The sequence below is a fragment of the Odocoileus virginianus genome, chromosome 22 (assembly GCF_023699985.2).
Source record: "Odocoileus virginianus isolate 20LAN1187 ecotype Illinois chromosome 22, Ovbor_1.2, whole genome shotgun sequence".
NCBI classification, from domain to species: Eukaryota; Metazoa; Chordata; class Mammalia; order Artiodactyla; family Cervidae; genus Odocoileus; species Odocoileus virginianus.
In genome coordinates, this window is record NC_069695.1 from 9,609,929 (window position 1) to 9,626,443 (window position 16,515).

Consider the following 16,515-nt stretch of genomic DNA (forward strand, 5'->3'; position numbering starts at 1 on the left):
TTAAGAACTGAACAATGTTCTAATTATGTATTTTCAGAAGAAGCTGTTTAAAAGTTTTGTATTTTTGGTCTTATGAGCATCCGGTTATACATAACAAAAGCAGATGAAACAAATTTGGTCTAAGAACAGAATTTCAGTTTTCTAGGGAGAGCATATACTATCTGAGCACTTAGACACACACCACACTCAGGGCTCCGGAGCAGGGTCACACATGTGTCCTCTGCACAGCAGCATGGGCACGCCTCGGAGATTATCAGAAGTGCAGAATCTCAGGCCCCATCTCAGGCCCGCTGCATCAGCAGGAGGGTTGGTTAGCTCCCCACGACAGCACAGCTCCTGGTGGTGGTGGTGATGTAGGGCCCTTAGAGGGGTCAGAGGCATCTGCATTTTAAAACTTCACAGTAATTTGGTGGCCACTCCTGGTTAAGAATCCACTCCTTAAAATTTAACTAAAATCTCTGACACTTTTCCCATTACAGTCAATAAACCTTTACCCTCACTTGCTATCCAATTTGTTTCACAGTACAGGTTGGTAGGTCGTTCCAAATTAGAAAAACATGAGTGCTCACCTTTCCCTACTAAATAATTTGACAGCCTGATCTACAAAATTTCTTCTTTCTTCAAAAGAGCGAAAATAACTGTCCATTGCTATTAGGTTCAAATGTTCTTTCTTTTCAAATTTGCTGCCATGATGCCACTCCTTCCCCTACCACCATGATGAGAGTTCTGCCTGAATTCTTAGCTTAAATAATAAAACATTTTAATTTACATCCAAAAATTGTTACATGTTGAAATTCTGGTTGGTAAATATAATGAGAGTAGGCAGCTTTTATTCTGTCTTATTTAAATAAGCAGGCTATATGCCATTTAGCCTTGTTTCTTCCTTAAAATATTCTCATGTATACTGTATTAGACACATTTGAATTAGCAAACATCTGAGTAAAATTAATTTTGCATTTTCCTGTCTTCAAGAACTGAGTGGAAAAAGAGGTTTGTAATTATTTTATTTGTAATGTTAAACTAAAATCAAGATTTCACTGAGAGTATTTTTCTGGATGATTTTGACAAATGTAACATGAAAACCGTAAGCCTTTCATCTTTCATTGAGGAAAACAGCGATCTGATTGTTTATTTTACCAAACAGATAAAACATACCTCTGATTTTACTCATCTGTTAAGTATATTTAACCAACTACATTTTTCCATACTCCAAATGGCAATGCCATTTTGAGCCTTCTTAAAACACTGAATTATATTCAAAATTACTATGAATCAATTAATCTCTACCTATTAGGTAAAAGGAAACAGGAACATAAAAATGAAGCCCTTTTATCACCCTCCTGAATATCACATCTAACGTATCAAGGACTGTAGAGGGAAACATCAAATAATGTGCAAATTGATATGCAGCTTTGAATAATTTTTTATAGTTTATCTTCTAGAATGAGCATTTTAAAGTTTTGTTTGTTGCCCCAAAGCAACTATGTTAGGGTTATATATAGCAAGACTACTTCTCAAAATGTTTGGGATTTTCCTTTAGAACTCCCCAATGTGTAAGCCACATAAAAAAATCAATTTCACTAGCTAGTTGTTACCCATGTTGCTGGGACTAAAAATGACATTTACTGGTCTGAACACCCATTCACTCCCACTTAGCTCTAAATTAATTTTGGTGATTTCAAAAAATTAAATCCATCTCCAATGGAGAAGGAATTAGTTATTACTACTAATGATATTTAAAGAAATGTATCATAGGACCATTCCAAAATTATCTCAATAAAGACCATCACTACTGGAATAAGGGTATAGATACACATAGATGAGTCTAAATGTGACTCATTTAGATGGGAAACACATGGTCAATTTGTTAAAAATCATGTCAAAAATCATAATTTATGAAGTCTACCTAAACCCCATTCTTTAGAATCATCCAGGAGAAAATGAAAATGTGTTTTTCATAATAAGCAAACCTAAATTTCTAGTTATACAATAAAAATAGCATAATTAAAGCAATTAAATTTAAGATATTACCTTTATTTTACAAAATTACACTGTGATTTTCACACACTGTTGAAAACAATGACTATTTAATTTGTCTAAAGGCAGCAATAGTTCCTGTTTCACTTTATAATTAAGCTTCAGTTTAGTCCCAGAAAATAAATAATAGGGTAGATTTTTCTGTATCTGTCTACTAGAAAGGCATCTCAGAGGATGAAGGTCAAATAAAGCAGATATAAAAGGATATGTTTAGATATTGACAACTTGTCCTCAGACTTTGGTAAAATTTGGCTTCTCAAATTCTGTACTCATATCCACAGAAGTAAATTTCTATGTTAGTAGCCCTAGAAGAACTGGACAAGAGATGTTTAGCTATAGTAGTAACTAGCAAATATTTTGCTAAGAGTGAACAAGAGCGCAAGTGAAGACATTCACAAGAACATTTTTAATATCTCTGATGTGATGTGAGCTACAAATGAGAATGAAAGCATTATGGTCATTTGATTGCAGGGTGCAGGTGGGCATTAACAGAGTAGTCAACACATCCACCCTGGTACAGAAGTGTAGGTTCATGGGCAAAAATAAAGTGGAGGGGGGTTTAAACACAGAAAAAAACATAAATTTCAGAACATTATCTCTTTCTGTCTGAAAAAAAGGAGCTCCCTGACACATGGAAAGTATCAGCGGTGCCCTTCTACTCTGTTATCGGGGGAGGGCGCGCCGCAGCCTCTGGCCACTCATACACATCGGGCAGCAGGGAATCGTACTCGCTTCGCCATATTCTTTCTCTAATGTATTTGGCCTTGTCCTCAGGTTCTGGGTATCGGAAAGCCATTTTATTAGCATACAGGTATTCTGTAACCTGAAAAATAATAAGATTACTGTATGGCTCTGAGTATTAACCTATTTAAGAGAAAAGGTATTATTAAAACACAAAGTAATGAATTTGGAAGGATGGTGTTTTTTCCAAAATAAATCTGACTCATTTCAAAACATTCAGAAACTATTAGACGATTAAAAATATCTGCAATCTCACCATAAGTTTGATGTTTTAAAGTGACTTTAAAGTCCCCCTCGCCCTGAAATGTCAGCAGGTCCTTGACGCCGCAGTGACTTTCCGCTTTACCGTGTGTGGGTCCAGCAGCCCCGCTTGGGTAGCCTGCCCTGCCTGCGTCCTTTCCCACAGCCCCGCTGGGACGTGTGTGGGAGACTTGGCTTCCTGGTCACAGCTGATGGGCTAGGGTGAAAATCTAATCCAAGTGAGCCAGGTGTTTTTGCTCTACAATTTCGATGAAAGGACACAGAAATTATTAAAAACCAGGTGTTGGACACTAGAACTATAAGGTAAAGTAAAGTAAGTGCTGGAACCTGTACGTGGTAATAACTCAGCACCACCACCACTGAGTGTCAGGCATGTTTTTATGTGCTCTACATGGGTATCTCATTTAATCCTCCCAAGAACTCTATAAGTACTATTACTCTTCTTCTCGTTTTATACATGAAAACAATAAAGTCTGAGGAGTTTAAGTAACTTGCCCAAGGTATTTAAAGTGAGAAATACGTTTCAAACCCAAAGCATTCTGAGACTAGACCGCAGACCACCCTAAAAAGTTAAGTTAGGTACTTCCCACCTAAACTGACTTGAATGAATTTCTGATCTTTGTAGCAAGACACATACCATGACTGGGGGTGAAGATAAACCCTCTGAGTCTTGGTTATGTTGTAAAATGAGGCAGAATGAAAAAGCTTCCTCACAGGGTAGCACAGTGTCTGTCATATAGTTAAGTTCTCAAGTTATGATCTAACTTTAAAAAGAACGTAGTGATGATATGTGGTAGAAAAAAAATTTTTTTTTTCAAACAATGTCGTCTCCTCCTCTAATTTCCATTCTAAATGATGATTACTATTAGTTCTTTCCATTTTCTAAAAGAAATATTTAAGGAAAAATGATGGCTATTAAAGGTAATCCTTGGTCTTAGGAACTCAATCTCATGATATTTTGTGATGGAAAATGTGTCAAATTCAGCTGACCCTCGAACAAGGGGTTGAACTGCACAGGTCCACTTATATGTGAATTTATTTTACTAAATATATACCACGTGATCCCCAGTTGGTTGAATTTGTGGATGCAGAACCTCAGACACTGAAGACCAACAGTAAGGTAATATGTAGATTTTCAACTGCACAGAGAGTCACAGCAGCTAACTTTCGCATCGTTCAAGGGTCACCTGTATTGTCAAGTCTAATGTAGGAAACACGTCTGTATCCACTGGAAAGACTGGGGGCAGGGCCTGAGATCGAGTCCTCCTTGGGTGCACAGATGTCCAGCAGGTGACCAGTGGCTACATGAAGCTGCCTGGTGGCTGTGGGTAGTGCTGGGGGACAGACACGAAGCACTGTCTACTCTCCTGATCCCTCGACTCCTAAGAAGGAAAACCTCAGGACACAGGAGGAGAAGGGGGAAGAGACCCAGTCCTGGGGGCTCTGCTCCCATACCATCCCCAAGCACAGATTTTCTTTTTCCGCACATATTACCTTTCGTGTGGACATCCTAATAATCTAATTGACTGGTATCTTCCAAAATCTGTCCCACCTATAACATTCTAAAGTTGAACTCAATTCATCCAAATGCTGAGCTCTAAGTTCTTCAGTTGTTTTACAATAGTAAGGTATTCAGAGTCCTAAGTCTGGCATTTGTGTATCTGTACAGCCTGTCTTAACTTTAAATCTTACCTAATGCCTTTTTCCTATCTATAATCCAGACTCCAGATCAACAGAATTATTTCCTAGGCATATCATTCTTTATCTCTTCCCAATCTTTGCTTATTTTATGAGTATTAATATAATGCAACAATAACATTAATAGTCAAAGGGGTAAAATCTTATGATCATCAGTATTGAAGTTGAAAGTATAGTTGATAAATTCTACATCTAATCATGATATTTACGAAAATCTTGGGAGTTTCCTGGTGGCCTAGTGGAACTGAGGCCCAGGTTCACTCCCTGATTGGGGTACTGAGATCCCACAAGCCATGCAGAGCAGCCAAAAATAAAAAAGAAAATCTTAGTAAACAGTAGGAACAGAAGCCTACTTCTTCAAAAAGATTTAAAAAGTACTTACTTTAATCCTTATTAAAATACAAGGATGTGTGCCCTTATCAACTCAATTGTTTAAAACTGCTCTTACATAGCTAGTAATTTAGTAAAATAGGGAAAAAGTGAGTTATATATATTTTTTAAGAAGTCATTTTCAGATGATTCACAACTCAACAATTCCAAAAGAATTAACTTTGTTCAACAAAGAAACTTATTATCAAATAAATTTATCAAAATACCTTCCCTATATATTAGAAATGACCAGTGAAGAAATATATATGGAAAGGGAAAATGTCATTTTAAAGGATAATGAAAATTTTGAATATCTATGAAAATAAGTAATAGGAGACATGCCACATTTCGATGAAGAAAGCAACAAAATTATATTGAAAAACTTAGAGAAAAACCTTAGTAAATGGAGAGAGAGATACCAAATAGGGAAGAGTCAATACAGAAAGACTCAATTTCACCAATTTATAAACATGACATAGTCTCACAGTTTGCAGGTTTTGAATTCAAACAACTGACTCAAAAATTCATCCAAAAGAATAAAAATAGCAGAATAGAAAGAAAATCCTGAAAAAACCATAATGATGGTTTCGTATGTATAATGTGTAGTATCAAATAGCATACATTAAATTAAAACAGTGCCTAATAAAAGGCAAATATGGTCAGGAACAGACTCCTAGCAAAGGAAGCAATGTTTGTTTTTATGTTAACAAGAGCAGCATTCCCAATAAGCTGGTGCTGAGACAACTGGTTAACTATTCAGGAAAGCATGTTTCTGTCTCATATCATACACTAAAATCTCAGAAGAATTAAAAACTTTTATGTTATTAGAACATGCACGTAGATGTTTATGACTTTGGAGAGGGAGAAAGCATTAACATCCACAGGAGGTAAGAAAACAATCCATTAAATAAACAGATCATTCCATTAAAAAAGTGTGAAAAATGTCACTAAAATAAACGACAAAGGGGAAAATACCTACACTACAGAAAACAGAAGCATCATTACCCTTAATGTTTAAAGAGCCTACTGTTAGAAAGTAGAAGACAAGTACAGAAGGAATACTATTGTTCAATAAAAACACAAATATTCTTCAATTTAATAAAGTAAATGCTTTAAATGAAAATAATGTGCAATTAAAAAAATAATTCTAAGTATTGTCAGAATACATTCCTATCTAACAGGGCAGTATAAATCAATACTTTTTTCTGAAAAATCATTTGACAACATTTATCAGAGGCCTTAACATGTCAATCCTTTTGTTCTTATGATGAGAAATTTACCTTAAGAAAAAATGATCACAAATGCATATAAAGACTTATTTGAGGATGTTCACTGTAATATTATCTAAGGGTGTTTACTATAATATTATCTGAGGATGTTCACTGTAATATTATCTGAGGATGTTCACTATAGTATTATCTAAGGATGTTCACTATATTATTATTTCTTTTTTTTTTAATATTATTATTTCTTATGAAATAGAAGATGCTTAAATGTCCCCCAAAACAGAGAAATGGTTAAACAAATTATGATCTAACAACAAAGAGAATTCCACAAATATTAATGTTCATAAGAATTATTATTGATTTACATACTACACTTACAATATATTAAGTGGAAAAAATGCAGTGAGAAACCAGTTTTAAAAATAGGCACATGTGACTGCACATGTGTGCATTTTATATGTGTGTGGGAAGAAAAAAAAAGACTAGAAGGTATCAAAGGAGGGTTACAAGATTCTGGTAGTAAGAATATGAGCAACCTAAAATTTCTTGTTTGCACTCTCTCAAAGTTCCCAATTTTTTTCAAACATGTTAGTTGTGTAAAAACACCATTAAAATTTCTATTGAAGAGGTATAAATTATTACTTACTTTAATAGCAATGTTAATAGAAACTTCCTGAATATTAGCAAGTGGTGGGTAAAGTCTCCCCTGAGCCAGCTCTTTATCTGTCAACTGACTTGTCAGAGCCTGAAGAGAGAGAAAAGAATTTCATTTTTGTTTGTTTAAATAACAGAGTAATAAGGACTAATGAAATGGGAAAAGGGTTGGGGAAACAGAATAATCCAGGTAATGTAATTCTCATTTCTAGCAGGAACACACTTAATCCACTGCAGAAATTAAAACTGTTTTCCACTAAACAGTAAATAAATAATCAGATTTATTTAAAGACTTTTTATCAGATTTAAAGACGTTTTATCTGTGCTGTCACAATTATGTAACCTTTAGATAAGTATAATATAGGCAGAGAATATATGAAAGGATTCACAGCTTGCAATTAAACACTGGAAATATCACGGTAAATTAATTTTATGTAAAAGGAGAAGGTAATAAGAAAAAAAAACCAATGGATGAGTCATTTCCTTTCCATTCATAAGGCAGATTTAACTCATCCTCTGTTTTTAAGATCCATTCATTTTTATAATTCACCCTTTATAAAATAACCAAACAATATTTAAAACACTTACCTTTGCAGCTTCTAGGAACACATGGTCACTAATATGCCGGGTGTTACAGAGAATAACAGCTAAAGCCACACCTGAAATACATTAGTAAGGTCACTTCAAATTATGAAAGGAGTGAAATAAATTCCTAGATTTAAAGAAAATTAATGGTAAGCCATCCCTCCCCCAAACAGCCTCTCTGAAAAAACAAAGCAGTCAAGAGAAAAGAGAAATCTGAGCACTAAAATCAAATGATCTTTAACTATTACAATTCTCATTTACTAGAAGAAATAATTTTAGAAATATCAAATGGCTTTTTGTGATTTAGTTTTCACATTTATCAAATTTACAAATGCATACAATTCATCAACAGTTATTACAAAAACATTAATTCCCAGTCCCTCTCTAATCTTCTATTTCTTGCTCTACAGAGGTGACTATTTTTTTTTTTAAAGATGACTATTTTTAATCCTCTTAGCTGATTATTAGTTTGGTGCAAAAGTAACTGCAGTTTTGCATTGTTGAATTTTGCCATTTGATACTGGAATACATTCTTAAATAAATGTTATACATCATTTTAATGTACAGTTTTTGCCTTTTTTTTTTTGCTAATGACTTATTACTTGCTGTTTATTTTATATTTATTTCAAACTATAGAAATGATGTTATACAAAAAGCAAATTCAAGTGATTTTTTTTTTTTTTTCAAGTGATATTTTTATTCGAGTTCAAAATGGGTCGTAAAGCAGTGGAGACAACAAACAACAACACATATGGCCCAGGAACTGCTAATGAATGTACAGTGCAGTGCTAGTTCAAGAAGTTTTACAAGGGAGACAAACTTGAAGATGAGAAGCACAGTGGCCAGCCACCAGAGGTTGACAATGACCAACTAAGAGCAATCATCAAAGGTGATCCTCTCACAACTACACAAGAAGCTGCCGAAGAACTCAACATCGACTATTCTATACGGTCATTTAGCATTTGACGCAAATTGGAAAGATGAAAAAGTTCAGTAAGTGGGTTCCTCCTGAGCTGAACAAAAATGAAAAAAAAAAAAAAGTCATTCTGAAGTGTCACCTTCTCTTATTCTATGCAACAACAACAAACCATTTCTTGATTGGATTGTGACATGTCACAAAAAGTGGATTTTATACAACAGGCAATGACCAGCTCAGTGCTTGGATAAAAGAAGCTCCAAAGCATTTCCCAAAGCCAAACTTGCACCAAAAAAAGGTTATGGTCACTGTTTGGTGGTCTGCTGCCTGTATGATCCACTTCAGTTCAGTTCAGTTGCTCAGTCGTGTCTGACTCTTTGTGACCCCATGAATCGCAGCATGTATGATCCACTATAGGGTCCTAAATTCTGGTGAAACCATTACATCTGAAAAGTATGCTCAGCAAACCAATGAGATGCACCAAAAACTCTTAACGCCTGCAGCCAGCCTTGGTCAACAGAAAGGGTCCAATTTTTCTCACAATGCCCAACTGCACGTTGCACAGACAATGCTTTGAAAGTTGAATGAATTGGGCTGTAAAGTTTTGCCTCATCCACCATATTCTCCTGACCTCTTCCCAACTGATTACCACTTCTTCAAGCATCTCAACAACTTTTTGCAGAGAAAACTGGCTTCCATAACCAGCAGGAAGCAAAAAATGTTTTCTAAGAGTTCATCAAATCCCAAAGCACGGGTTTTTATGCTATAAGAACAAACAAACTTCTCATTGACAAAAATGTGTTCACTGTAGCAGTTTTTGTTTTGATTAATAAATATGTATTTGAGTCTAGTTATGTGCATGTGCACTCAGTCGTGTCCAGCTCTTTGTGACCCCACGGACTGTGGCCTGCCAGGCTCCTGTGTCCATGGGATTCTCTAGGCAAGAATACTGAAGTGGGTTGCCATTTCCTTCTCCAGAGGATCTTCCTGACCCAGGCTTGAACTCGTGTCTGCTACATTGAAGGAGGATGATTTACTGCTTGACCCATCAGGGAAGTCATGATGAACCTAGTTACAATGCTTTAAAATCCATGGTCGGAAATCGCAATTGCTTTCTCACTAACCCAATAACATTTCTCTCTCACACAGCTTGCCTCTATTTCTTCTGACTGACTATTAGTTTTGGAAATCACAGACTCCTTCCTGTGACAAAGAAATATTTATCTTTCTGGCATATTTCCAGCCTTCTTCCCAATAGAGTTAGAGCATAATTTTGGTTGAATCAATATTCAGTGTTTATATTATTATGACTTCCTTTATAAGTGCTATTAACAGTTGGGCCATGTATTAACACTGTATCTTAACTTTTCCTCTTCTGAATAACTTTATTTTCCCTGAAGTTACTGTCTTTTTGTTTTTCCTTTGATTTTTGAGTACTTAAAATTATTTCATGCTGAGACACTCATTAATTTAGTTGTCTCAGTCATCTAGTAATTTCAACTACCTCACATCTCTCATTTCATCCCCAGAATAAATCTGCTGAAGCTCCAACCTGGCCTCATTGCTCTCCATCCTAGATACGGAGCTATTCCTGGAAACTCTTCATCTTCATGCAGATTCCCTTTGCTTCTAAGTTGAGTCCATTTCCTAAATCTCACTTCTTCCTAGTATTTTTGTTCCTCCCTTTTTTTGGTAGGCTGTACTCTCCAGTGTTTTCTAAATAACAGTATAAGGGAGATACATTTTTTTAAATCTTGCATTTTTGAAGAGCCCCCACCAGTCCCTCAACACACAAGCACACGCACACTTTTACTACCTTCCACTTATTTGATAGTTTGTCTGGGTTTAGAATTCTAGTTTGGAAGTAATTTTCCTTCAGAATTGTGACACATTATTTCAACACCTTCCAGCTTCCAGCATTGTTGTTGATAAGTCTGGTGACACTGTGATTCCAGATCCTTTTCCTGTGGTTATCTTTTTTTTTTGCATCTCCGGAATCATGTAGGATCTTTTTTTTTCTTTTGTATCTAATGTTCTGTGATTTCCCAATGATGTGCCTTGAGGCGTGTTACTCTCACCCACCATATCTGGCACATGGTAGGTAGGCCCTTCCCATCTGGAAATCTGGATCTGGGGAAATGTTAACAGTCTTTGATAATTTCCTTCCCTCCTTTTTTTCTTTACTCTCTTTGAAATTTCTTGGGCCAAGATCTGTTGTCTTCTTATATAGCTTTGTCTGGTTCATGCTCCCCTTCCTCTTTCTTGCCTTAGAATTAAAAAAAAAAAAAAATCATTTCACTTTCTCCCCTCATATTCTCTTATCATAGCTTGGAAGTTTCTCCTAGCTTTCTAGTGGTTATCCTCAAATTTGTAACACACATCCTGATCAAAAGTTTCATGCAAATTTCTAATTTACTCTCCTGCCAGGCAATGGAAGTATCTCCTTAACAGTTTAACTCTATGTAACCCATAAGTTCTTATTATTGTGTATTTTGTCTGTGTATTTTTCAAAATCCCGTATATCATTATTGCTTTCCGCTATATATATATGACATTCTTTCTGTTTAACTCAAATAATCACAGCTTTTTTACTCTTCACTCTTTCCTAAATCTCTGCACTTCTAGCTGGAATTATATTTCCTTAGTCTAAGGAATACTCTTTAGAATTTATTCTACATTTTTACATGTCTGCAGATAGATGGTGAATCCCTTTTTTTTTTCTTCTAAAAAATCTTCATTGTTTTCATTCTTGAAAGATCTTTACACTGTGTAACGAGTTGAGCTTAACGAAGTATTTTGTAAAAGCCACTTACACAGATCACTCCACTGCCTTCTGGCATCTTGCTGCTGTTGAGGAGTCAGTTGTTGGTCTAACAATTATTCCTTTGAAGGAAACCTTTTTTTCTGGCTGCATGTATAGTCTTCTCTTTGTTGCCATTTCTTGAAGCCTCATGATAATGTCCCTAGATGTGGATTTCACTGAGCTTCCTGAATATTATGTATTGATGTCCTTTGTCAGGTCCAAGAAATTCTCAGCCATGAAGCCTGTAAATATTGCCTCTTTTTCATTCTTACTCTCAGCTTCCTCTGGACCTCAATTAATATATTAATATTAATTAATATAATTAATATATTAACATTAATATATATTCACTTGTTCTTCTGTGTCTTCTTTGTCTCTTGATTGTTTCTTCTGGTCTATCTTTCAGTTTATTAATTTTCTTTGGTCTAATCTCGACAAGCCTCATTAACTGAGTTAACTTATTGTATGTTTCAGTTCTAGAATTTAGTGTTATTTTGGCTGAATGCTTTCATCTCAAACATAGTAAGTGTTGTTTCATGTCACTTGTCTGATACCTAGAGCTTCAGAGGGTTTTTTTGTTGTTGTTGTTGCTGTATCTGTTACTTTTGGCTTATGTTTGTCTTATCTCTTCATGTACCTCATTTCTTTTTTATTTCTTAACTGGGGTTGCATTTGAAGATTTATTTGTAAGAGTAACTTGAGGAGCAGGATACTGTTGTCTTGTACCAGAGAAGATTTCTGTCTGTTTCTGCTGAGCACTTCTGAGCACTGGCAGGCCAAAACAAAGGCTTGAGGTTTTACAGGTAACTTCAAGGGTAAACTATCCCCACACTTCAAAGTAGACTCCTTCAGGGTTTCAGCCCAGAGGAGGAGATGGTTCACGAGCAGCCCACCCTCCACAGGCACCAGACTCCAGTTCTTGTCCTCACTTGCTGAGAAGCACAGCTTTACCTCTCGGCCACTTTTTCCTCATTAGGAAACCTCAGCCCCTTTTCAGGTTTTATTTCTGTTGTTCATCCAATTACAGCTACTAGAGTACACAATTCAAACAGAGCCTTAAGTTTTTACTTGCTTCATGAACATTCTTTTGGCCAATCTTGTTTTTAAATCCATTTTAACCTCTGCTACCAAGTCATTTTTATGTCTATATTTATAGTCCTAATAACTGTTATTGTTAAGTTAGGACAGGGAAGTGTTATATAAAAGTAATCAACTGTCAAGTGCTCTATTGGTCAAATGCAATATTAAAAATGGCTTTGGTAAGTCAACAGAAAAGTATTCATGTTTTTAAGGCTTTATGCTAGAGAAATACTGTTGGATGGAACAGACTGATTTTGAACATTATCAAGTTCTAGAGATAGTCAATGGTGGGAGAATTTCTGTTACAGATGCTATCTCTCAAGAGACAAGCAGAGTGAAACTCTAAGGCAACCACAACTATATGGGGGAAAAGGAGGAAAGAGCATCAGGATATTCACAGGCCCCAAATCTTTATTTTAACAAGAGTTACAGTAACATGCTGCCTTGATGCCAGTCTTTGCATGCTATAGCTCTACCTGTCATAAAATCTTACAGCTGGCTGCAGTTCCTCAGGGAGAGGCCCACAAGGAGAAAGACACATGTTCAAAGGAAACTCACGCCAAGTCACTATTTTACTCTACATGATTCTTTCATTAAAACGAATAAATGAAGGATCACCAGAAATTGCTGGAAAATAAAACAACACAAAGGAAGAAATATTTAAAAGAACCTTAATAACTCTAGGAAGAGATCTGAAAGGACACTGCTAGCTTTAAAAAGAAAAGTGGCCATTAAAGAGTTATTCTATGAATAAAAGGTTATTGGGAATAAAAAAATAATATTTGACCCTACTGAGTTGATAATGATATTAAGCAATTATTGTTTATTTTCTTTGATGTGATACCAGTACTATGGTTATGTTTAAGTAAAAAAATGTTTTCATTTTTTTAGTGACACATACAGAAGTACTTATTAATGAATTATATGATGTCTCTGATTTGCTTTAAAATAACCCAGTGAAGGTGGAATGGGTGGGAATATAGATTAAATATACCAGCTACCAGTTGATAAAAGGTGGGAGAAGGAAACATGGGACTTCATTCTTCCCTCTACTTTTGTATATGCTTGAAATTTTCCATAATAAAAAGAAGACTTGAAACAAAACATACACTAGAAGTGCTAAAAACCAAAACAGATACAGATGAATGAATGAACACCACAGAAATCCCCCATATTACAGAACAAAAAAGACAAGAGGCGAAAATATGAATAAAATTTACAAGTCAAGGACAACAGAGGGATTTGACCATGGTCATCCAACCCAAGTTCCATAGGGAAAAAACAGAAATAATGGAAGTAAATTAATGAGGGAAAAATAAAAACAGGAAAAAAAAATCCTTTGGAAAAGAAGATACAGTGAATTGGCCCACTTGCAGACATTCATGATAAATGGAAATAAAGCCCAAACCTGAATGCATTTTACTTATCTTTCAGAAATCTTAAAGGTAAAGAAACATTTTCAGGGACACAAAGCTAGTACGTATAACGGAATGAGAATCTCATCAACACCAGATTTTCCGTCAGCAACACTGGCCACTAAAAGTGAATGGAGAAATGTTTTCAAAGGTCTGACAAAATGACTTTGAGGGAATTTCCTGGCAGTCCAGTGGTTAGTACTGAGTGCTCTCACTGATGGGGCCCTGGGTTCGATCCCTGGTCGGGGAAGTAAACTAAGACCCAGCTAGCCACATGGCACAACTAAAAAGAAAAAGACTTTGAATCTGCAAATCTTTACCCAACCAACCGAGAGAAAAAAATAAAGACATTTCATATACATAAAAACTCAGTTTTCATCCACACTTTATTAAAAACAAAAATGAAATTTATTCAAAGATGTATTCCATAGAGAGGGGAATGGCACCCCACTCCAGTACTCTTGTCTAGGAAATCCCATGGACAAGGAGCTTGGTGGGCCACAGTCCACGGGGCCACAGAGAATAGCACACAACTTAGCAACTGAACAACAACAACAGAGGAATTTAAAAGAAAACCAAGTGGAGTTTAAACAGCTCAGGCTAACATCAGCAAACGAACAGAAAGGAATAGTGTACATGGGCAAGAGAATCACTACAGAAATGATTTACTGTGGGGTAGGATTAGATGCAATGAAGAAAGCAAGCAAGAAACTAAAGGAGGATTCATTACACCTCACACTTAAAAGATTTTGAATGTCAAAAATTTTGTGATATAGAATTGCATGTTCTACTGTATTTATCAAACCACATTCTTCTTTAGACATGAATAATGTATAGTCAGTTAATTTCAGAATCAATCCAAGACAAAACATGGAAAACAACAAAATACAGTGCAAATTTCAAGAATTTCTCTACAATAGAAATATTAACCAACTATAGTTGAGAGATGAAATAAGAGATAAGGAAGCTAAATATCAGATTTTTTTTTCATTTTTCACTGTGACAAGCTAATAAAAACTATCTTAAATTGCTCACAAAAGCTCTTTAAGTTCATTATGCAGGGATAAAGCTGACTACTAGGAAAACTAAAAGTAGTAACAGAAATTGAGAGTAGAGAGGAAGCAAGGTAGCAGGAGGCATGTGTGGACTATTACTTAGATACCATAGTTGGAAGTTCACACGTATCAGTCTAGAGTTGGAAGAATCAAGATAAGGGGAGATACGTGTGCCAGTCATGATGGTAACCATCAGAAAGACTCAAAGGAAACCACAGTGGTTATAGCTTGTAAGTATGATAAGGAGGTATCAAGGGGAGATAAAGAGGGTTAAATGATTTTTTAACATTCTGTTCCTTTTGCATTTTTGTGAACCAAGTACTATTTTATTTCTATAATAAAAACAAACTTAATGAACAGTATGATTAAATTTTCAGGGGAAATAGAGCACAATGGATTTGCTGAATTCCTCGACTTTTCCTGTACATTTATAGCAAAATCCTGTAAATACTGTTGTTTTTCAAATATTAATTTCTAAAGAATTTCAAGAAGAATTTTACTGTAGCTAATGATTACTCTAACATAATGATGGCACTTACCTGGAAATATATATACATTGTTTCCTTGACCTGGTGTAAAGACTTGCCCATCACTGAGTTTCACTGGATCAAATGGACTGCCACTGGCAAACAAACACCTTCCCTGTTGAGTAATGAAATAACCTCAATTTTGTCACTTTATGTAGACTAGAAAATTGAGGTGAATGAAAACAAAATTAAACTCTGTAGCAGACCAACATTACCTACATAAGGCACAATTTATTTTAGAACTCAATCCCTTTATTAAAATTCTTATTAGAAAGAGATTCGTTTTATGCACAGCATCCATTCAAATAAAGTTGAAAAATGTCCATTAATAAACTTAAAACCTGACACTCCTCTTTCCTTGAAAACTTTAAAAATGTGGATGGCAAGAAAATATCCCCCCTAATAATAAATAAAGACTACTATAAACATCTGTGATGAAGGGGAAACATCAAAAATTACATCACTACCATTTACTGTACATCTGCTGTTTTTGGCTCTGTGCCAGGTGCTTTATATGTGTTAACTCAGTTAATTTAACCCACACAAAAGGCTTATAAGATTACCATCATCTGATTTCACTAATACGTATTTTTTTAGATAATGCTTTGTCTGCTGCTCCCTACATCTAAAGACGTGTACTGGGCTTCCTAGGTGGCGCAGTGGTAAAGAATCCACCTGCCAATGCAAGAGGTGCAAGAGACGTGGGTTGAATCCCTGGGTCGGGAAGATTTCCCTGGAGGAGGGAATGGCAAACCATTCCAAAATTCTTGCCTGGGGAATTCCATGGACAGAGGGGCCTAGTGGGCTACAGTCCATGGGGTTGCAAAGAGTCAGATATGACTGGGCACGTGCACACACAAAGATATGTATTATACCAAGAGTGAGTATTCTTCAAAACACGGTAGACCCTACTGGATTCAGTACTCAAGCATTTGATCCTCTGGACAATCTGAAGATCTACCATGTACAGTAATTATTACTTTTACAAGACATACTTGCAGTTTCAAAATGATCTCAGGTTTAGGTATAGAAACAAGTCAACTGTGCTAGTGGTGGGCCCAGGTGACTGTCTTGGACCTACAAATCCAGACAGCTATAGCTATCCCCATTCTCTACCTGTTCTAAGCATAGCTTTCTTTGTGACAAAA

At 35.7% G+C, this 16,515-nt stretch overlaps 1 protein-coding gene across 1 annotated transcript in view; it reads right to left on the minus strand.

The window, feature by feature from the left end:
* Positions 1–2,424: 2,424 nt before the first annotated feature.
* The window catches only part of ME2 (malic enzyme 2), a 50,177-nt gene continuing 36,086 nt past the window's right edge, over positions 2,425–16,515 (minus strand). The window contains exons 13-16 of the mRNA XM_020869295.2: positions 15,380–15,482; positions 7,575–7,645; positions 6,979–7,077; positions 2,425–2,860 (exon numbers count right to left, since the gene is read on the minus strand). Coding sequence (XP_020724954.2) covers positions 2,693–2,860; positions 6,979–7,077; positions 7,575–7,645; positions 15,380–15,482 — 441 coding nt within the window. The 3' untranslated portion in view covers positions 2,425–2,692. The remainder of the gene's footprint in view (positions 2,861–6,978; positions 7,078–7,574; positions 7,646–15,379; positions 15,483–16,515) is intronic.